Below are 23,761 nucleotides of genomic sequence, written 5' to 3'. Positions count from 1 at the left end.
CATAAGCGGAAGGCCACTCCGAATTTACTCCGAAATAATGAAGAAAACTCGTTCTGGAGGAGCCATACCATTCACAGGAGACATCTATGTCAATGGGCAGGAGATGGTAGAAATGAAGGAAATTTTAATATAATTTTTCTCAAGGTTTTAATTAGCTTTCAGTCTCAAAAAATTTAGAAAATTTATATAAATAAACATTAAATATTAAAATACAAAAATATGCGGAAAATGTACAAAAAATGTGTAATAAAATCAATGAACTATTCAAATACAATTGATTAAATTTGGCATTAAATTTGATACATTTTCTTCCAAGCCAGAAACTTTAAAAAGCACCTCCTATACCCACAAATTTGTTAGCCTTAAACTTTATTTTATCCTCTTTGGAATCAGTTGAAACAATACTCATAAAAACCAACCCACAATGTAGCCAAAAAATGGCCACAAATAAATATATTTAAATGCACTTAACGGCTAGCGAGAGATTGCGAAATTGCATCAAATTGGGCAAATAATCGCGCAATGTAATCGATTTTTGGGTCAAAAAATATGAGCGTGGAGAGCAAATTTCCAGAGCAACAGTTTTTCCATTTCCGCCATTTCTTATTGGCCATGGTTATATATACGGGCTATATATATACACCAGACATGCACGAGCACGAACACACGCGAGCAGACGAAAACAGAGACGGAAGACGAACACGAACGAGTACAGAGCGAGAGGCGAGCACACACGACCGCGAAGAGAGGCAGGCAGCTGGTCGTACTGCCAGCTAGCCGAACTCTTCTGGCGCAGGCTGCGATGCCAGACCGTAGCGATTGCTCCTCCCACTCTAGCACACACACTCGCATATACTGGCGCGCAGGCAGACAGACAGAGAGATTATGTAGACGGAGATCGTGTGTCAACCGAAGGTTCGCCTGCGCCTGCGTCCCAGCGCCTGACGCGATCTCTCGGGCTCGCTCGCTGCTGACAAACGCAGAGTCGGGGCCAAAGAACGCACCGGTGTTTCATTTGAGTTTCAGCGCTGAACCGGGCAACAATCTTTCACTCCTCCGCTCTGCGCCGCTCGATACCGTCGCGACATCTACCGTACATATCGATCTAGCCGTACAACTAGAGCAGATTGAAAGTGTTTTCCCCGAATACCAGAGAAAGAGAGATTGAGAGCATAGAGAAAAACTCGAAAAGTTTTATAACCATTAATGATTAATCCAAAGAGTGTGTCCCGTGCCGCATGATTACCGTGTGATCGACCCTCGAATCGAATTCATTCGAGTTCGGAAAATTAATTGCACAAATATGAGAATCAATATCAATACGCGTATGCTAATGATGATTATGCCTCATTTATAGTGCGTTAATTGAACGTGAAATTGCCATACAAAAATACGTAATAATAATTCGCATAACAGCCCATAACCCAAACAAATAGTTCGAATACCCAATCTCTAAGTGAGTGTTTTGTGAGACGCAGTGTGTACCAGAGTCGCAGAGTCGCAGAGTAGCAGCAACAAATAAACAAACAAATAATGGATATAAGCTATATCTTTGTGATCTCCCTGATGCTGGCCCTGTGCAGCAGCCAGGCCGAGAGCAAACAAAAGTCTGGACGGGGCCGAGGCTCCATGTGGTGGTAAGTCAATCGATCGACAATTCGAATATCAAATGCAATTGAAAGCATTTGAAAGCATTCACCCGTGGTCTCTTGTGGGGGTTGACAATTAGCATCGAGGCCTTAACTATCAGAGCAAACAGCATACGAAAATAAGAAAACAAACTCCAAATAACCCGAAAGGGGCACAATGTCACAGAACAACAACCACAGAACTTTGTGTTACTGCAGCCGGGCACGCGCCAGCACTACATAACTTTCGGGCAACATATTCAACAAAAAGAAACAAACACAAAAAAAACCACAGAAGAGAAGTTAAAGGTCTTGTGCGTCACGCACAATGCGGAAGCTACAAAATGCACACAATCCACACCACTTCAAAAAAAAGGCCAAAAGCCTCTCTCGATCTTCGCTTTATGAAAGCAATTAAAAATTCTAAGCGCGCATTCAGCTTTTACTCGAGACGGCTATTGGATTGCTTTTCTCAGCCTCTGTGTGTGTGTTTGACACAGTTTAAGATGTGAATGGGAGTTGTGGCAGACACAGAGTTGGGGGTCTTAGAAGGAAGTCAGCTTTTTGGGATCTACCGCAGAGCAACAGTTGCGTAGTGGCATCTGCAGGGCAATCAAGTTTGTTGCTTAAGTCTTTTGTGTGTTAGGGAAAGGAAAAGTTGTAAATTAAAAGAAGCATTAAATTACAATTAAACTGCTATTTTAAATGCATTAAAAATAAAACAAATAAATATAATATCGCAAGAAAGAATCTGTAAATGGTTGCACACAGATAAATAATATGGAAAACTTTCTTCTTGTGTCCATTTGAATATTATTGGATGCTTTATTTTATACAGATCTTTATTCTCAACTTAAATGAAATAAATGAACCTTTAATAAACTAGCCATTAAGAGTAGATACTTAAATATTTACACACTTTGTGATGTTTGTGATTGCCATTATGCCCTGCTGCTGAACAGATTCCGGGACTGCGAAGCTTGATGAGTTGTTTGTTTGACTTTTATCATGTGCAAAACTTCGGCTAAGCCTTAATAACTTTTATAACGGCATAAATTTCAACCTCAACAATAAAAAATCAACACAAAAATAAACACAGAAGATACTCGCGTACTACAGATACAGATGCAGATACAGCAGATACAGAAACATTTTTGTTGCTGCTGGAGCGAGCGAGCGGCTGCTGCGGATTGCCGTCGCATAAATCTCCGATGGGGAATCGATTTAATCCGCCTGGGAATTGAAATCGATTGGCAATCGCATGCCATGCCCCCTCTGCCCGTCTGACTCCTCTCCCATTCTTTTTTGCTCGCACGATGTTACACTTTCGATCAAGATTTTTGTTTTATTTATGTGTTTGCTTTATTAATTTTTGTGTGCTTTGTGCATTACGCAATTGTTTCAAATTGAGGCGGTTTTTGTTCCCACCGCAATCAGCATTCAATTGAAATGGCAATTCATTTGCATTCAGCGCGACTGGCTGTCAATATAAATTTTGTTTAAGTAAATATATTTCACTTTTCTGCTAATGAAGCGGCGGAAAATATTATAAAGATCAACAGTTAGAACAAAAGAAAAATAAATGACGGCAGGCCAATGTGAGCAAAGAGACCGCAAGTGTCTGCAAATATTTATCCATCTATGAGGTGTACCGATAAATACTACCACACATTTGTGTATCTGTATCTTTGTGTGGTTTATGCTTGAGCAACGCCGGCAATTGACGTGCACCGCCCAGAAACACAAAAAAATGCTGGAAAATACAGAAGAGAAAAGCCGCAAAATGAAATGCCGTACAAAAACACAGCTCAAACTCAAGTCAAGTGGAAAACCCTACAACAAAAACCTGAAAAATACTCATGAGAAAAAAAAACCAAAAAGAAATAATTAAAATATTTGTTGTTTGTTTGTTCAGGACAAAGGGTCTGTCCGCATACCCATCCCCATTCCCTGTACTCATAATTAGGCGCAAGAACCAACTCAACCATTAAATAGTTTTGACAACTGCTCATAGACCATCTCTGTGACTGCTAAGATTGCTCTATTAACTTTCGGTTTTTCTTGCAACCTCTCCCTCTCTCCTCTTTAGGGGCATTGCCAAGGTCGGCGAACCGAACAATATGTCACCCATCACCACTGGCATTATGTACATGGATCCCGCCATACACTCCACACTGCGGAGGAAACAGCGTCGCTTGGTGCGAGACAATCCGGGTGTACTGGGAGCCCTCGTCAAGGGTGCCAACCTGGCCATCAGCGAGTGCCAGCATCAGTTCCGCAATCGACGGTGGAACTGCTCAACCAGGAACTTCCTAAGAGGCAAAAATCTCTTTGGCAAGATTGTAGATCGAGGTGAGTCACAAGAACAGAAACTAAATAGCAGTATGGTATTTCCTTTACCATCACTTAAGGTTCCCCTGTCAATCTCATTAGCTCTTTGCTTCTCTTTTCTTGAGGAAATATGATCTACCGATTGTGTTCGTTTTTCCCTTAGCTACCATAGAAGAACGCATCAACAAATTGCTTGCATAACCCAACTGCAACCTCATTTTCCTTTCGGTTTCCACTTTATTTACGAGTATGTTATGAAATGTCACTCCCCTGGACATGGACATCGTGTATGCTTCTCTCCCTCCCTCTCTGGCGGAGTGTGTGTGGCGCTTGTTTGTTATTGTAATACGATCTGGGCACTTGGTAATATGGTATTACTTGTATGTATGCTTTGTACAATGCTCACGTATGTCTGTCTGTATATGTATATGGGTTGACTACCCTTCAAGAGGGCACTTTCCCTGGCTGGTTGGAGACAAAGGGTTCGCCTTGTCATCATCTTGCAGTCCTCCATCCTCCAGTGCACTTGCTCCACTTGCATTTCAGCATGTTTATGCTAATTGGCCCAAGTTGGCAGCACCACAACGCACCAGTGTGCAGACCTGGCCAGACCACGTCTGTGTCACTCACAATTGCTCATTCAAATCAATCAAATGTGCTTGTCTCGCTCTCGTGTAGTCGGGTCTCTTCTGGGAGTTGTTCGTGCGCTCGTTCGTTCGCCTGCTGCGAGTCGACTCCGATCCCAGGAGAGCGACGACTGCAGAGCTCCCCCCGAGCGAGGCTGTCAACTGATTTTCATATATAAATATAAACAAAAGTCGCGCATGCGACTGTCCTGCTGCTGTTTTCAATGGAAATTCTGCACTGCCTTTCATTTCTCCTGCCGTTTTATAGCTACTGTTTTGTCCTGAATCCCACCAGAGCGCACTACCTGGGATCACTCGGATCACTCTTGGCCTCTCATTCTGTATCTATATCGTATGTCATTTGTGGGCGTGCCCACGTCGCGTGGCTCTGCCTCTGCTCATCTGCGCCGTACCTCTGCGCTCTGCGATCCTCTGTCCGTCTGTCAACGGCAGCTGACTTTTATAGCCAGGCTCTTGACCTTATCAAGTCATTTTTACTCTCCGCTAACATCCTTTTTATGAGTCTCTCCTCTCGAAATCCCTCTTGACATTTTATGGATTACATAAAACGAAAACGAAATGAAAGGCTGGGAAAAATTGCCTCGCCCGCTGGTGGTGACAGCTTTTTATCGCAGCACTTTCATCGCTTTCCACAATCAAATTTTTAATGTTCGCTCTCTCTCTCTCTCTCTCTCTCTTTGTCTCTTTTCTGTTTGACTCTTACTCTGCCCTTGCCCTTGGCCCTAATTAACACCTAGAGCGAAACCATTAACACTTGGGGTACCGATCGGATCCGAACCGAACCGAACCCTAGTGCAGTTCCAGTGGCTCTCAAACCAACTGACTGACGCTGCCTGTCCGTGTCGACCCATTTGCCAGCGGGGCACATTCCACTACATTCCTTTGCATTATTCATCTTTTTGTGTAGTTCTTTTTTCGGGGTTTTTGGGGTAGAAGCCTAACTTGTTTTCTAATTGGTGACACCTTGTCAATTTGCCACGGCACACGGTTTAACAGGCTGTCTCTATTAGTGATTTCAACTTGCTTTTTGCATGGAACGAGCATCGATGTCTGCTTCTGCAATCATCGGTCGTGACGAACGAACCCACCCCGGGGTTGCCACTGGTTCAGGGTCCCTGTGGGTTTTATATCAAGGCTCTAAACTATTCCGGGAACTGTCAGTCTGCCAGTGGTCTCCTTCTAAGCAGCTTATCCCACAGATGAGCTGAGCCCTTCTCTAGGGTCCTTCTCCCTTTTTTTGTGCGCTAGGTACGTTAGTCAAGAGCTGTGCTTAGCCGAGGCTCATCTTGTGGTGCAGCTCCTGCTCCTGCTGCTGATTCTCCTCTCAATTTCAATTTCAATCAGTTTTGCCACGCCCACACACAACGGAAATCCGTTTGTGGCAATTACGTGCACCAAAAACTTCTCATATTACATGCGGAAATACACGAATGTTTTTGTGGGGTTCCTTTTTTATCAGGTTTATATTTTTTTGGTGGCCCATTGCTCCATTTTGTTCGTGGAACGACACACCCTCCCAAACTCATTTCGCATTTCTTTTGTTAATTACTCAGGGCTCTTATTCCCACTGCCCATTCTCATTCCAATTCTCGTATTCTCTTTAATTTATTATCTTTTGTTCGTTAACCATTTACCAAGCGCTATTTACATAAGAAAACCCACAAAAGCAGAGTATGAAATACGAAATGCAAACATAAAAAAACTCTCGATCTTTCACTCCCCCACCTCGTAAAAAGGTAACGCGAATTCTTGCTAAGCTAATCACCCAAAAAGCAAATGTCAGGCGCAATGACTGTGTCACGCCTCTGCCTCAGATACCTCAGATACCTTGGCAACTTTCAGTTCAGTATTATTCCCGAACGTTTGCGCATGCGCCGCCTGTTGTATCGTTATCGGGGGCCAAACATCTTGCACATATTTACACATCTTGTTCATGCCTTAAATTTTGGTTACTTACGTGAAATTATTTAAGGAAAACCGAAACCGAAACTGAAACCACCAACGACAAACAAGCAAACATTAACCGGGAATCGGTGGAAGGTGGAAGGCTCTCCCGTGCGTAGTTCAAGAAAACAAATCATTTTTTTGGTCGAATTCCAGGAATTTGAAATCAAAAGCGGCAAAATGTACGAGTAGCGTACTTCAAGCGGAAGTTGTGCCTCGTCAATCGTCAAACAGAGACTTGAGGCTAGTCAATCATAGATACATCAATCCACACCTTTACACAGAAAGAGAGACGGGGAGAGTTACTGAATGGAACCCCTAAATACATCATCTATAAATATAATATCTCAAAGAGTTAACACCCTAAAGAACCCCCAAAACTAAACTCTTACTCATGAGAGTACAACAGTTGACAGTTTTCTCGCTCAGAGCCCTCCGAGTTCTGCCCTACCCTCTGTAGATCTTCAGCTACCTGACCCATCCATCCAGACGGACAGACCAACCATCCATACATCCATACATCATATCTTTTGAGCTATGAACTGAAGCGAAACCACTTGAAAAATTATCTGCAACATGTAAATTCAATTTTCATTGTTCTTTATCTGTGATGGTTGGTCTTTCAGAACTACTCTCTGTTCTGGAGAGTAGACACAGAAACAGAAACAGAAACAGAGGCGAACAGAGGCAGTTTCGTATACTAAAAATAAAAAGTAAAGCAGGGGTACGGGTACGGACCGGGTCCAGTACCCAAGAGAGACACGGAGAACTGTCCACTCGAATGGATTGTGTAGAGATGGGCAAAAGTGTTAAGTTGGAATTTATAGTTGAGCGTTTAATCTGTGTCAGGTTTGTGTGGCGTGGTGGCGTTTCTCCCCCTCTGCAATCTGTTTCTGTTTCAGTTTCTGTTTCTACCTCTGCTCGAGCCTCCTGTGGCATTGATAACTTGAAGTGTCATAATTGACCAGACTTTGGAGGACAAGTGCCATTACTCATACTCATGCAAACGAAATGCCCCAACGAAATATTTGTAGCTCTCTTGTTGCCCACGTCGCAATCACTTGAGAGCTGAGATTGAGATCTTGTCTTGTCGTGGACCCCATCCACGGAACACCCAGAAGGCAAAAACACATAGCACCAGGGGAGTGGGGAGGAGAAAAATGTGGTTTAAACTCAAAACTCATTCGCTTTCATTTCCATTTGCACTTGCAGGCTGCCGCGAGACGGGCTTCATCTATGCCATCACCAGCGCCGCGGTGACCCACTCGATAGCCCGGGCCTGCAGCGAGGGCACCATCGAGTCCTGCACCTGCGACTACAGCCACCAGTCGCGCTCCCCGCAGGCCAACCATCAGGCGGGCAGCGTGGCCGGTGTCCGGGACTGGGAGTGGGGCGGCTGCTCCGACAACATTGGATTCGGCTTCAAGTTCTCCCGCGAGTTCGTGGACACTGGCGAGCGTGGACGCAATCTGCGCGAGAAGATGAATCTCCACAACAACGAGGCGGGCCGAGCGGTAAGTTTCCCCTAGTCTTAATTTTGTCAGCTGCTGTTCGATGTTAGCCTGTGCTTTGCGATTTACGACTGGGCTACTAAAAACCAGCGACGCATTGCTTCGACAGTTTCGGTAATTAATTGGAGGCGAACGCCAATTGGCCTAGGCTTAAGCTTGCTCTCTCGAGCGCTCTTTTCATGCATGGCAGAGAGGGGAGGAACTGCACTCGTTTTCGCTTGTGTGCCTCGTATATTAGCTTGCTGACAGCTTCCAGTTCGCCTGCACTTTCAGGACAAATGGTATTGCTGCAGTTAGAGTAAAAATGTATCAGAAATCGATGAATTATCAATAGAATTTATGTAGAAGCGATAGCTAACCGTTTCCCTTTCGGTTTCTGCAGTCTCCAACTAATTGTATTTGTTCAATTTATATTTGATGACCAATTTGGGCATTCAACTCCACTGTGGCCCAATTATGCCTCCTCCGGCCACGTTCTTTCGGCTCTTGTGCCTCTTGTGCCTCTTGTGCCTCTTGTGGTGTATGGATGCTGCGAGTGGGGTGTATAAAGTAGCCCACTGAGCCAACATCCATTACAGCTAGAGAAGACAACTGTAGATCCGGGGCCAGCCAATCCATGGATCCAGTGTACGGGCCCACCATCTGTGTTATTATTTTATTACTTGTTATGGGCTTCATCTTCGACTGCATCTCGATCTCCATAATCATTGCGATGATAATGGAGATGATGATGAAGTTGGTGGCTGGCTGCTGTGGCTGTGGGCCCCCCAACTGCGTTGATTTCTTACTTTTAGTCGACGGGATCTTTGGGGCCTTGCACAATTACAACAAGAGGCAGCAGCAGCAGCAGCAGCAGCAGCAGCATCACATGCAGGGGGAACATGCAACATGCGCACAGCAAGTTTCAACAACATTTATTGATTTTTAATAACTGCAACAACGTGGCAGGCGGGCCGCCAATCTCCAATCGAACAACAGCCGAGCCAAAGCAAAAAACAGCAAAATAATTAAGTGAAAAACATATTGGGACTCCATCGAGTCCATGGAGCGTAATAAAGTCATACTAATGAACAATCCCTCTCCCCTCCACAACTGTCTTGCAGCATGTCCAGGCTGAGATGCGGCAGGAGTGCAAATGCCACGGCATGTCCGGCTCGTGTACGGTGAAGACCTGCTGGATGCGTCTCGCCAATTTCCGTGTCATCGGTGATAATCTGAAGGCACGCTTCGACGGAGCCACCCGTGTCCAGGTCAGCAACAGTCTCCGGCAGAGTGCCAATGCCGTTGCCGTAGTCAGCCCGAATGCGGCGGGCTCCAACTCTGCCGGTTCCAATGGCCTGCTGCAGTCTGCAGTCAGCGTCTACGAGGATGAGGAGCGCATGCTGAACGATCACATGCCCGATCTGCTGCTGGACAACACTCATCTGAGCAGCAAGATCCATCATCCAAATATGCCATCGCCGAACAGTTTACCCATGGCGGGCGCAAGAGCCAGGAACGGACGTCGTCAGGGTCGCAAACATAATAGGTAAGCATCGATCGAGACTCCTCTCTACATCACCCCATAAAACAGAATAAATTAAAGGGAACTTTATAGCAACAGATAGTCAAAATCCACAACTAACCATTGCTCTATGTCTCGTTATTGTCTCTCTGCAGATATCACTTCCAATTGAATCCACACAATCCGGAGCACAAGCCACCTGGCTCCAAGGACATTGTCTACCTGGAGCCATCGCCCAGCTTCTGCGAGAAGAATCTGAGACACGGCATACTGGGCACCCATGGCCGGCAGTGTAATGAGACCTCTCTGGGTGTCGATGGCTGTGGCCTGATGTGCTGCGGGCGTGGCTACCGAAGGGACGAGGTCGTCGTCGTGGAGCGATGCGCCTGCACCTTCCACTGGTGTTGCGAGGTCAAGTGCAAGCTGTGTCGAACCAAGAAGGTTATCTACACGTGTCTATAAGTAGTCTATAAGTTCCCAACCCACCCTGAAATCCATCCTCATTCTAAGTATCTAAAGCCACTCCCTCTTTTCTATGTACGTGTTATGTATTTTGTCTACGCTTAGCCTTTGTTATTAGCCACTTAAGAGCCTAGACTATAGCCTAGTTAAAGATACAGCTACCAACCCCCCCAGCAACACACTCTCTCCTACCCTAATATCATGTTTAACTCTCACTTTTGACAGCAGTATTACGGGAGGAATCAATGAATAGATTTCATGAGGAATACAACTTATGTTTGCCCAGTTCTTAGTTATGTAAGCCAGCAAATTATTTTGTAAATTACAATTGCTGCACGTCCATCCCATCCCATCCCTTAGTCTAGGGTTTAGTTTTAGGCTAGCTTAAAGTTCTACTAGCGCGTCCCCCTCCCTCTACCCACTCTACTCTATACAAATCTTTGCTCTTTCTTTCTATAAACGAAAAAAAGTTTTAAATCATTTTTAAATCATCGAAAAACAAGACTGAACAAATTCAACATCGCGCCGCTCTCCCTCCGTCGTCTATATCTTTCGAATATCGAATATTGCTTCCATGTTGCTTTGGCCTGGCTCAAAGCGGATGGAAAGCGGGAATAGATCAGAAATCATTTAGCAAGTAAGCGAAAAGCCAAGGCTGGAAATCAAATTGGAATGGATCTTCCAAGATGGTATTTCCACCAAGAACCTTGGCTCCCTCCCCCCAAAATCATTTACCATTTTTGTGTACATAAATAAGAATTAACTTAATGTAGGAGTCCTTGTCCAAATGAATCATCCACCCATTTTGTTGCTTGGAATTTATGAAATTTTGCACATAAGAGAAGAAAATCATATAAAATATATTTTTTTTTGGTAACTCATTTAATTTATGGAAATGTTTTTAGCCCACTCCCCCCGCTCCGATCCATTGTAGGTATTACTAATTAACTAAAATGCACATGGCTGGTTAGTCGAACTATAAATAATGTCTAGGCTTACAGTAACTATACGTACGAGTATCTATGAATAAATATATTTAATTAATTTATACTAGATGATAGACATTCAATTTTGTAAAGTATTAATGCGAGCGAGAAACAACAACAAAAATTAAAAACAAAAAACAGCAAAAAAATGCGAATCGAAATGCAAACCGAAAACACACACAACAAATCAATAAAAAAGCAAATCAAAACAACAATTACAAAATAAAACCTAGAGTGGAATTTATTTACCTGTGGCTTTGGGCAATTATTTGGATCAAGTGTGCGGCAATTAGCCAGAGGCAGTGGCGAGCGGCAGGGGCAGAGGCCAAGGAGCAACGGCAGCAGGTCAGGGTTTCTGCTTTGTGGCATTTCAATATTTGATTTAAGGCAGCAGCAGAAGCAGCAGCAGCAGCTCTCTCGGTGGCAGTTTCCCAAGCGCATTTTTTTGCTGCTGCAACTGCAAGAAGCTGTCAACCTGGGGCAGGCCACACCAGCAAGAGCAACAGCAACAGCAACAACAGCAGACGACAGTTGCATCTTTTGTATATCGTCGGCAAAAGTCAGCGGACCTGAGGCTCCCCGCACATCTGACAATGCGAACGACAATTCCGCGCTGTCAGCGGCAAGCCATCGAATGTGGCTTTCAAGTTTCAGCGACGACTACGACGACGAGGAAGATCGGACCACGACATGCAATTGCCCGACCAACTATGCAACCTGACATCCGACAGATCTAGACGAGAGCCACAGAGCAGAGGAAGGAGCAAGAGAGAGAGAGAGAGAGCGACGAGAGATCTGGAGCTGGATGAGGCTTACATTGATCCTGATTTCAGCTACTGATCTGCAGATGAAGATGGAGTTGGACCCTGGATAGCTGGATAGCTGGATAGCTATGCACCCAACAATCGTACATTGTACATATATAAAAAGTGATCGTGCTACATGTGTCCAATGCGGTTGACAGTTTTGTTTCGCTTTTTCTTTTCTTTTTTCCGTTTTTTTTTTTGTTGATACGGGTGGGAAAACAATTTTTCGTCCAGTAAACGGGATTCCACAGAGATGTTTGATTAGCCGGGTGTTTGGGGCCTTGAACTGGGATTGCTGAAAAAAAAGGATATGATCGGAGGAAGTGAATGGTATGGATCATCAAGCTTTCATTGAGCTTCAGTTTGGCCTAGTTTTGAGCATCAGCAACAAAGCATCAACATTGAGATCATTGAGATTGAGATCATTAAATCAATAGGGAACAGGATCGGGTTGATCATCTAAAAAGTTCTCCAATTCATTCAAATTAATTTACAATCTTCAAATCATCAACCAACTGCCCACTCTCTATCTTCCAACAGATCATCTCCTGTACAGCGCCATGTTCTGACCATTATGTCAGCTGTAATTAGAGAATAGATACAAAATGCCTGGCAAATGATTCACGAGCTGTTGCCTTCAACGCCTCAGCGGAGACTCATATAACACAAAGGCTGGAACGACATACACGTACAGACTCCACTCCATCTCTAAAGCCTAACGCGTTGGATCCACATCCTCGGGCATTATTAAGCATCATAACCCCACGGGGCACATAGTACGCCTAGTTAGAGAGTGACGTGCCATTGTTGTTATGTTATGGCACAGCGAGGCGACAATTGTTGTCTCCAATGAGTCGTCGTTGTCGTCTTCGTCTTGGACTTGGACTTGGACTTGGACGTCGTCGTCGTCGTCTTCGCTGTCGCTGTCTGGTCCAAAGAGACATTGCTCCTAATCAATAAAACTAACGAGCGGATTAAGATTACGTTTGCCGTGGCAGCTTCAGGCTCAGGCTCAGCATCAGCTTCAGCTTCAGTTGCAGCGTCTCGCACAGAGGCGAGAGACCAAAAGCGGCGCACGCTCATCCCAAAAATGGTCAGGCGGCCTAATGAATTGCAAGTCGCCGGAGCCTGTCCCGCATATACAATAAAGAAGAAAACAAAACAGCAAAAACCAATCGAATTGAATCGAGGATCCTCATCTGGGGCTCCTACTCGACGCGAGAGTCGTCAATCGGTCGGTCGCTTCGCTCTGCCGTTGCTTCGATCGATGTATCGATGATCGGTGGTGCGGTTGAGCGTTCAATGGTTGGCTTGATGGGGATGTGACAATGACAGTTGTTGTTCGTCATGTTTGGTGCATGTATAGCCAGCCGCCCGGTTTGTTTCCACCGATCCGCTCTTCTTTTGTGTTGTAATTGCAGACGCCACACGTTTCGCGCGCTGTTTGATTTGGAAATTGCAACAGATCGGCTCGGAATGGGCAATATCGCGATGGGGGCATCTCATTGACTTGGCATTCCAGGCACGCGCATGCCTTGGCATGACAAGACTTTCAAGCCCTCGCTCTCTCACTCTCTCACTCTGTGCCACCAGAGCCCACAAAGGGCCACAGATGAACATTTTCGACAGCAAGCCTCATGGTGTGCGAGTGTGTGTGAGTGTGTGGTGTGTTAATTAAGTGGCAATTGTTGCGAGGCGTGAGAATTTGGCGGATTAGGTAAAGAAATGTAAGTGACCTAAGACACAAACAAGTTGTGGAGGGAGGTGCTGGGTTCCCCATTAAGGAAGTGATCGAAAACTCTTGGGAGAAGTTTCCTTTAAGTGACCCAAACCAAACGCACAACAAAATGTAAGACTTAGTTGGGTGTAAGTTTCTTAATAAGGAAATGCCACTGAGGGAGTGCCACTGCATAATTTTCTGAGCAAAGTGATCCCTAAATAGAACTAAGCTCAGGTGTGTCGCAGTCAAATTCCTCAAGGAAAAGGCACTGCATAATTTGGTGACCCAAACCCAAACAGAGCAACAAAGGACACAGTTTGTTTGCCAACTTGAAATCTAGCTCAAGTGACCCAAATCCCTTAAGGGAAATGCTGTTCCAACTAAGGACAGACTGCCACTGGTGACCCCCACAACGAAACATTATTTCAATCGACAATCTAGAGAGGTGTAGGTAGAGGTCCCCTTTGGTTAACTCGGTGCAAACATTGGCCTAGTGCCTATGGCTATCAATCATCGGCCCAAGGCTGTTAACATTGGCGACAACTTCTGCGATTGTCACTACCAGGAAGCAATGACCAAGCAAAGACCACCAGAGGCGAGACTTCGACTCCGACTCGGACTCGGACTCCCCATGCCCTCAGAGACTAGACCAGAGACCAGCCAGACAGACTGCGACACTGGACACTGGACTGTTGGACCATGTAATTAACGGCACGCAAAAAGTGTTTGTAAAGCATTTATGGGATGTATGACGGGGTTGGGGATGTAACTGGTGGACAGGGACACAGGGACAGGGGATCCTCTCTAGTATAGCCATTGGATATGGGTGTCCCATTGGCTAAAGGCGACACGCATGTAAACATTACCATTTTTGGCTAAAGACGCGACAGCTGCTGGGACATTGGACTGTCTACGCAGTTGCCTTCCCGGTTGGCTAGATGGATGGATGGCTGGCTGGACTTCGACTTCGACTTCACTTCAGCATCTACTGGCACTCCACTCTCCAATCTCCAATCTGGGTGGCCGTCAGTGGTGCTCTGACGTTCGTAATTGAGTTACAAAAAGGTCAATCGATCGACGGTGATGTGGAGTGTCAGTGCTCGACTTTAATTTATTTTATAATTACACGCACTTTATGCCTAATTAGTTTTGTTTTTATATTCCCGCTCTATACATCTGTCCTCCTGTCTTGTCTCTTCTCTCAGGTTGCTGCCTGGTTCAGTATCTGTGTCTGTGTCTGCGTCCGCGGGTCGGAGCCACAAAAAAGTTTCCCATCATTTGGCTTCCATTATGCAGCGTTCGCGGCCACCGAATTCCTAAGGTGCGCGCGAATGGGCGTCAGGTTTGCAAAAAGAAAAGAAAGAAAGAAAGAAAGAGAAGAAAAAATAAGTTAAAGCCGAAGAGGTAGATACCCTCGTAGACACGTTGTTTTTATGGGAATAATTATTATTATTTACAGCATGAAGAAAATAAGTTTCCCGGAGAGTGGGTTATCGCTCTCTACCAGTGAGACTCGCATTTTGAATGTCCTCTCATTTAAGTAACAAAATTATTCAAAATGCGCAAACATCTTGTAAAAGTCAAAGTACTCCTTTGAAGCCATACACAAATATTCCCTTCGAACAAAGGAGTAAGGCTGACTGAGGACAGTGGTGCACACAGCAAAGTGTGGAGTGTAGAGAGGGTGCGCCTGGGTGCCCACTACAATTCCCAGTCAACGGATGCGAGTGTTCCCAGTCCTCCGCCTCCTCCTCCTTGTAGTAGTTTCCTCATTTAGTGTGCCTGCCCCCGTCCCTGTCTTCGTCCTCGCCTTGTACCGTTTTGAATCCAGATTGAGGAGTACGTACGAGTGGACTGGAGCGATCATCTCATCGGGGCGCTTTTGTGGCCGCGTCTTCGTCTTCATCGCTACATCAACGCACTCCTTTGTTTGCCCGGGCCCTTTAGCCTGACCCTAGTGCTCTCTCTCTATCTCTCCCGCTTCTCTCCGTTCGCCTGCGTCTCTCCCCACCCCTCACTCGCTGATCTCCTGAGCTCCGCTCGCTGACTGAGTGAGTCGGTCGGTGCGCCAACTTTGTTTAAGTTTGCGTTGGCTTATTGTTTGCTGTTCTTTTTTTACTCTTTATTTTTGTCTTATTGCTCTTGTGTTGTTGCTGTTCCTGTTGTTGGTTTTGTGTGCTGATGCCCTTGCCGAAAATGAAAGAGGAAATTATGGGGTATTATGAATGAGTTAGAGACTTGGGAGCGCCAATTGAACAATTATTTTAGTACAAACTGTTAGATTATAAATTATCCCCACAATATTTTAAGTAGTTCCCGATAAGGAGATATTTCATTTCATCAGAAAAAGAGGAATGAAGAGAGATCTGTGTTTGAATACACTTAAACTTCACTCAATATTTCCCTTTACCACCAAAAAGGGTATCCACGAATAGCTCTCAACTTAAGCGAATGTGTTTGGTTGGTTGGTGGGTGCGATTTGATAATACAACTTTAAAAGCGCAGGGCTGGACATCCTTACCCCCAATTATGTGAAGATGAAAGGAACTGCTTTACGCCGGAGACACACCCTCTCCGAGACAACAACTTGACTACAGGAAGTTTCGCATATCTGCCACAACAAAAGATCATATCCAGGGAACGGACTCACCGAAACCATATCTACAATATAAGCACACAAAATATACGAGTGTACGCGAAAGTATATATAAATCCGATCCATCTTGCAACTTCCTTTGGGGGCAGCACTTGAGACAGTTTTTTGTTGCACTTGTACAAGAAAATGAGGCAGAAGACGATGAAACTTGGCGGCATCTTCTCAGTGCACCTTGATTGTGAGAAAGATACCGAAAGCAACAACAACCAGCAGCAGGCATCAGGCAGAAGGCAGCAGAAACCGAAGGCAAACAATGAGAAGGCCGCAGGAATTCCTCGACAGAGATTAAGCCAGAGGATCGGAGGCAACGGAGAGAGGGATTGGAGAGACAGAGAGGAAGAGAGAGGAAGAGAGAGGATGGTGCTCCAAACAGGTGCTGAGCAAATGGCAAACTATGCCACAAGGTATTGGGGCAATTAGTGCTCAACTAATTGATTTAAGGCATTTCCTTTCTGTCCCCATGCCAGCGATGCAAGAGGATGGAGGAGGAGGATGGAAGATGGAGGCGGAGAGGCAGAACGATTTCCGCATGAGACAAAAGTCGTCTCCTTGTCTCGAGTGGAACGTCTTTTCCAGGCATCTATGGCATTTGGACATCACATCGCTTTATCGCAATTCTCATACTCCTTCTCTCTCTCTCTCTCTCTTTACCTCTCTCTCTCTCGATATATATCTGGCTCCCTCTCTTTCTCTGGGGAGGCAATTAAAAGCGTCTCCGCACTGATTGCAACAATTTCAGGTTAAATAAATGGAACGAACAGCGCTCAACAACGACGATATCTCTAAGCTGGAGCTAGCTCCAGGAGCACTGCTCCTCCAGCCTCCGATGCTGCAGAGTTGGCCATGGAGCTCCTCATCCTGTGGCTTCATCTTCATTTCCATGGTCCCCGACCTGAAAGTATTTAGTTTCAATTTGTTGCTTTGTTAGTGCGTGTTTCGAGATTTTTCATTTCTCTGCTTTATTTTTGTCGTTGGAGTGGCGAACTAGAGATGAGTGAGAGAGTGTCATGTGATTGTGTGAAGAGTAAGTTCGGGCCAAGACTCCTCATATAAATAGTATTCTCAAACCTACACCCTTCGATATTCCACTCCCATTTTCCTATTCCCGTGTCACGTTGACATCTTTAGCTGTGGAGTAGGGAACCTGCTTCCAGTCTCCTTACATCGCCTCACTCCCATGTGAACCCACAACGCTGATTAATTTTTGCGCTATTTACACGCTCGTTTGCCCGTTGTGCTCCACTGTGTGTGCCTCAGTTGATGCCTTTTAGCTGCAGCTTTAATTTTGCAAAATTAGTCACGCGATTTTTATGTACTCTCCAAAACGGGAGGAGAGGCGCTGCAAAGAGTACTTCGCAACCTCAAATAGGAGGTGGAAGGCAGTCAGGCAGCAGGCAGGCAGGTTAACTAGTCGGAGCTCCAGTCAGATGACAAATGATTTTATTAGCTTAGTTGAGTTAATCAATGTTGATGGTATTTATTAATTATGTTGTGGGCCTTCTTGTGTCTTGTGTCTTGCTGCTCGTTTGGCTGGACCGACTTGGGTTATTCGATCGCCGATCCTCGATCGCACATGACGTTCGATGGAGGAAGGAAGTGAACGACGACATGCAGCTATGTGGATGTGCTTCGATGTGTGCTTTGGTCTAGGGTTGGAGGCAGCTCTGCTCTGCTCTGGTCTCTGGTCTCTGGTCTGCAAATATTTGCTTGGTTGGTGGTGGCGCATCGAATCCGTATGCCAAATTCAAGGCAAAAGTCAAATTACACGCGCCGACCAAATTGAGTTCAATAATAAGCATGAAGGAAGGAACAGACCACAAGACTGGACCTCAGTCATCGTCACGAAACGTCTTCATTCGCCTTGGTTCCCCAGAGATACTCTCAATACACAGATAGATAGAGAGAGGAGAGACCTCCGGATGCGCCTCCGACTCTTATGGCTTAAGCGACTGCACCCGATAGTAGTCATCAAAATACACAGACAGACACAGCAGATATCCAAAGTGCCCTCAGGCCAAAGGGATCGGGAGACTGCCGACTGGACCCTGGTCTTGGCTTGGTGTTGGTCTTGGAGTGGTTTTCCAACTCCCAGGTAGTCACGGCTCCAGTCACGGGTGGGCGACCATATGCAAAGGCTTCCTCCCTCTCCCTCTCCCTCTCTCACTCCCTCACTCGATGGCAATTTAACACACTTTGGCGCGTGAATTAAGGCCAATTTGGGAATTAAGTAATCTGGCTTTAGCCCTCTTCCGCTGGCTGCAGTTTGCTTGCGTGATGGGATGGCCCAAAAGTTTATTAGTGACACTTTGCAGATTGCACAAATAAATATATTGAAGTACTGGGGATGTGCTAGTATCAATCTGGGCCTTGGTTAATGAGAGAATTTGTTTGATACGAGTGAGGCCCCTGAAATGTACATGTGTGCATATCTATGTGCAGTGTGTGGCACTTCTTGTAATGTTCAGAGAATCCTTAAGGTATGCAATACGTTTACAAGTACTCTACAACATTCCGAGTTGTTTGTTGAATATTTAAGATACGATCCGCCAATATTAACACATCATACTCCCTGTCAACAACTTCCTGCTACCATCAAAGACTTTCATGTCAAGGTCAGAGCATGAAATGACTTCATCCAAAGCCCAACGATTGACAAAATGTAACAAGAACCAGTCGATGGCCCAAAAGAATAAGTTTCTGTTAATGAGAAATGTCGGTTGTCAGTTTTAGTTGAGTTTTCTTCGGCTGCCGTTCCCCTGTTCTTCAGGAGATGATGTCTGGGTCTGGGTCTGGGTCTGTGTCTGGGGTCTGGTCTGTCAGAGTAAAGCTCATTTCGCTAATCGCATCAATAAAGCTTATCAAGCTCACCAGAAACAGAAACAGAAACTGAAAGGAGCACCAAGAGCAAGAGCAGCCAAATTAAATGCCCTCAAATGTCGTCGTCGTCGTCATCGCAAAATGCGCTTAAGCGTGTTGATCGATAAATTGGCACAAATCGGAGGAGATCGAGGATCCCCCGATCAGTTGGAGGATCGGTGATGAGGAGCCAAGTATATCCACTCAAGACAAAACGCACACAAAATGCGGAATGAAGTCATCTGCCAGAGGAGCCAAGTCGCTTTGTCAACCGATTTCGCGTGTAGTTCGAGGCCTAATCTGACAGTGGATCGCCATCGCCATCGCCCTAGCTTCAGGTCTGAGTTTCAGTCTGAGGGTTGAGGTTCAAAATCACATCACAGATTCCAGGTTCCCGGTCCAGCCACTGGGGCCCTTTATTTTTCGTCGGTCACACCGCCACCGACAGCTGAGCGACATTAATGCCTCCTGGCAGTCGCCCTGCACAGATTAGCAAAAATGTCGAACTGCCGGTTTGGCTTCAACCTTCTTCCTCTTGCTCTCTGCTTTTATTTTGTTTTTTTTTTTGTTGGGCTATCTCTGTGATCTCTGATCGCTTATGATCGCGCTTATGTTTCTATGATTCAGCACCCCGATTGGTAGCCATCCATCCATCCATCCAACCATTCAGGCAAACCATTCGGTTGTGCTTTATATTCCAATCGCCCTTCGTCTCATTTCGCTTTGAATTTGCTGTCTTTTTGTCTGCGATTTAATTTTGTTTGCGGTTTTTGGCTCTCGGCTCTCGGCCGCGCATCATAATGTTTTTGCGCATGGCAGATCTAATCTTTGTCCGAATAAAAAAGGGTTCCGGCGGCGCATTTTTCGACATTTTTATGGGGAAATTATTGTAACCCAATCTCGTTTGGGCGCACCACAGAAACCTCGCATTGCATTTTGTCCTAACGTTGACGTCTTGCGGTTAACATTACTCTCCCTCCTCCTTCTCTGTCTCTCATCAAGGCAAATTCGCACTGACAAATGCATTGAGCATGGCGATCCGACTGGGAGGGATATTTCGATTGGATTGTATCTGGAGCGTGGCAAGAGATATTGGTGGTATATGAAGATGACGAATAAGATTTATATTTACTAATACTATTAAAATATCTTCATATCTTCAGCAGTCTAAATGTGTTGTATATTTTTCCATTCGGTAATCAAATGACACAGAGGGAAACTTGGACAAGAATGGCATTTGTATTAGGTGCCTTGGCCATTATTTAACCTTCCTGAAGAGCACAAATTGTGGTTGTAATTATCATTCATATTAATGAATATTTACTGCCAATTTTAATACTTTCATATCCTTGAGAACAAATCCTAATTTACGATTATCCAAGCTTAAATATAACTTTAATTCCCACTGATTCTGATTGATTAAACATTAAGTATACCTAACCGTTTTGACCTTTATATTCCGCTTTAATCCACTCTCCCTTGGGGAGGTCTCTCGCCATAGGTTTCTTCCGATGCGTCACAGCAGTAGGCGTTGACTCACTTCGTTACAATTTCAAGAATTCACGAAATTCGATTTAGTTTCTCTGCGCCCTTGAATTTCAGAGCCTCTGACTAATACTTCCTTCCGTTGGAGGGAGACAGACCGCCCCAGAGCACAGCTGTAACTAATTGACGATACGAGGGAGTTGAGTTTGGGGATCGGGCCGCCAAAGTAGAGCAGAGCAGCACACGCTCGAAGCGCTCCAAAGCGGCATTCAAAAAGGCCGCAAACACATGTAAAACTCAAATGGCAACATGCCACACGCACCAAGCGCTAAAACTTGGAAGATCATCGGCGTCGGAGTCGGACTCGGACTCGGAGTCGGAGTCGGAGGGAGTCAGAAGTCAGAAGTCCGAGTCGCAGAGTTGGAGAAGCGTTGCCAAAAAAGGCAAAAGACCGACAAACGATGAGCCGCGGACCGACTCCGACCGCAAAGCCACAACAGAAGCTCAAACAAATACATAAATACATATGTACATATGTATATGTATATCTTCTGTTCTTTTTTTGGTAATAGTTTGTTGGTGTTATATGTAGGTATTCCCATTGTTGCCTGCTCGCTCTCTCGACTGACGTTCAGTCATAAAATATTCCGTTTTATTTGTATCTGTTTGTGTCTGTCTGTCTGTGTGTTTCCTCGGTTGCCCCTTTTTTAGGCTCTTCTCATATTTGTTGTATGTGAAACAATTTTTCACACAACCTTCAATTTGTTGGGCCGGCTCCCAAGCAATACTGACAGACATATATTTTGTTTCCGGAGCACACCTTGCGTGTGTGGTCTCTGGTCTCTTAATTTGCCTGCCCGATGCCCAGGGAATCCGAATCAGAAATCTAAAATCCAAATTCAGAGTATGAAATGAAACTCAATTAAGCCGCCGCTCGTCCGTTAGACAAAACGCCGCGTGTCAAAACAAACGTTACCCAAAACAGACCTTAACATACACACATATCTACATCTACAAATACATCTACAACTACATCTACATCTTTATGTGTGTGATCATGAGGCTGGCAGCCAGTCCATTTCCATTTTCATTTCGTTTTCGATTTCAGTCGCGCAGAGAGGTGGAATGGCCCGACTGTGGGGCCGTTGATGTCATAATTCATGTATATTAACTCATAAATAAACGAATGCAACTTCATGCTATCGTTTCAACTTCCAACCCAAACTCCCAGTCCTAGACGTTGTCCTAGTCCTTTCCCATCCCATCCCATCCCATCCACTGTCTGCAACTCTGTCTGCAGCTCTGTGTCTCACTGTGAAGTCTCAAGTCTGGGGTCGGTCTCTGTCTGCGGCGATCGGCGGGAGTCAAATCGTTTCTTTCTCCATCTGCGGGTATGTACGTATCTCTCCGCTAGGCAAGGTTGGTATTTAGTGCACTTAATCTACGCCAAAATACCAACTAAGCGAGATAAATAGCTGCGAAATAAACTAAGTCAGCGCGGAGTCAGCGCTCTGGCGCTCCACTCTGCTCTTTGGCATGGGATGTGGTTGGGGATGGACTTGTGGTTGGACTTGGGCTTTGGTTCGGGTTCGGGTTCGGGAGATGGTACTCGTACTGTGTCCAGTACCAGTGAAAATGGCTATAAAATCGGCACGACTTTTCAATAAATGTTGACAACACAGCCAGCCACAACGCAATGCGCCAAGTTTTATGATATCCTGAAGGAAGTGAAATATGATATTATGAATCGCCCGCTCGGACAGTTGGGACAGTTTCTTCTGCTCTCTCCCTCCATGTCTTTCTAGATGGACTTTCAGCTGGAATCGGCGTTGGAGTTGGAGGTACTTGAACTGTCTCTCTCTCTCTCTCTCCCTCCTGTTGTTGTTGCTGCTCAACTCTGTGGAAACCTGTTGCCATTGCCGTTGTTGTCTTTGTCGTTGTCGTTGTCGTTTTCGTTGTTGTCGCTGATGTTGTGTACGAGTATTATGGGTTTGCGGTTTGTCATGTTAAAGTTAAATGCATGCAGCACATGCCCTGCATTCGGCGCTGAGTGCCATTGACAGCCAACAGCAACAAGAACAACAGCAGCAAGTTGACGTCTCTGCCCCGAGTTGGCCTCTTGCTGCCGCTTCTGCTTAATCAGGTTAAAAACCGTTGAGTAATTATCGATGTAATCAAATCTCTAAAACATAGCAAAATAAAGGGGCTTGGACATGCTACAAAAATAGTCCCCAAAGTGGAATGAACCTTCTGGAAAAGTCTTGAGTTCAAAGGCACAATCTGTTGGGTTGAGTCTCCAATCCATTAATGGAGAACTTTCCAGCAAAAAGATATCTGCTGGAGGAAGAACAAACCTTCCACGAATCATACTTTCATCTCAAGAAACACTAAAAAACTTAATCAAATATTAGCCGAAAATAATAAACAGAACCTTCTGTTGTTAACCAAGACTTTATCTTCTCGTGAACGCGACATATTTCAAGGAAATTCTAAATTAGTGTCGCTGCTGATTCACAGAAATCTGCTGCCGTGTGGCTATCACGGCGTATGAGCAATGTATAATGGTGTATGGACCCAACGCGCGTTCGCCATAAACTCACAATGCGCATACGCAATATCGTCTGAGGCATACACACATTTATACACAATATACTGTATGCATTCGGATGGATATATACAGTAAATTTGTTCACAATTGCCAAGCGGCAAAGTTGCTATAAATTTCTACATGTTTTTCCCGAAAATTTTCCATTTTCCATTTGAAATCCAATTGGCCAATTGACCGTGCAACAAGGCAGCCAGCCGCCTTGAGGGCCAATAAATTTGCAATTTAATGAACTTCGGTGCATAAATATTAAAATAAATTTCGGCATTGGCCCCGTCCACTAAGGCAACTAAACTAAACAGCCAAACTAATGCTAGATAAACAAAACGTTAACAATAATTATAATTGCCCATTTTGTCGATCATAATTTGTGGGCGCCGTGGCGGGCAGGAAGAGCTCTGGTCGAGACCAAAGCAAATTAATGGACTGACAAAATACAAACAAAAGTGCACTTACGGGATTGGCTTGTGGTGTAATGGAATGGATCTGTACAGAAAGCAAGGTGGGGAAAGGCACCCTGTTTTGGAAGCGGCACTCTATTGTATTGCCTCATTCATACTCTGGTATGAAAAGAAAATCGAAAGACTAGTGGAATATTCAGTTCTCACAGCTTCAGAAGC

The 23,761-nt window shown here is 45.0% G+C and overlaps 1 protein-coding gene across 1 annotated transcript; it reads left to right on the top strand.

Annotated features, from left to right (window-relative positions):
* Positions 1-1,533: 1,533 nt before the first annotated feature.
* On the top strand, positions 1,534-10,660 carry LOC117584128 (protein wingless). The gene is made up of 5 exons (XM_034272881.1): positions 1,534-1,637; positions 3,718-3,980; positions 7,763-8,064; positions 9,165-9,589; positions 9,721-10,660. The coding sequence occupies exons 1-5, from the start codon at positions 1,534-1,536 to the stop codon at positions 10,025-10,027; spliced, it is 1,401 nt and encodes a 466-aa protein (XP_034128772.1). The 3' UTR covers positions 10,028-10,660.
* The last annotated feature ends 13,101 nt before the right edge of the window (positions 10,661-23,761 follow it).

The sequence above is a fragment of the Drosophila guanche genome, unplaced genomic scaffold, assembly GCF_900245975.1.
Source record: "Drosophila guanche unplaced genomic scaffold, DGUA_6, whole genome shotgun sequence".
Classification (NCBI taxonomy): Eukaryota; Metazoa; Arthropoda; class Insecta; order Diptera; family Drosophilidae; genus Drosophila; species Drosophila guanche.
Note: the sequence above shows the minus strand (reverse complement) of the source record. Positions and strands in the feature narration are given on the sequence as shown.

Bases quoted from the DNA above. Each gene is read 5' to 3' on its own strand.
- LOC117584128 (XM_034272881.1), top strand. From the start codon at position 1,534: ATGGATATAAGCTATATCTTTGTGATCTCCCTGATGCTGGCCCTGTGC. The intron at 1,638-3,717 runs GTAAGTCAATCG...TCTCCTCTTTAG, and splicing joins GGCCGAGGCTCCATGTGGTG to GGGCATTGCCAAGGTCGGCG. The intron at 9,590-9,720 runs GTAAGCATCGAT...GTCTCTCTGCAG, and splicing joins CAGGGTCGCAAACATAATAG to ATATCACTTCCAATTGAATC.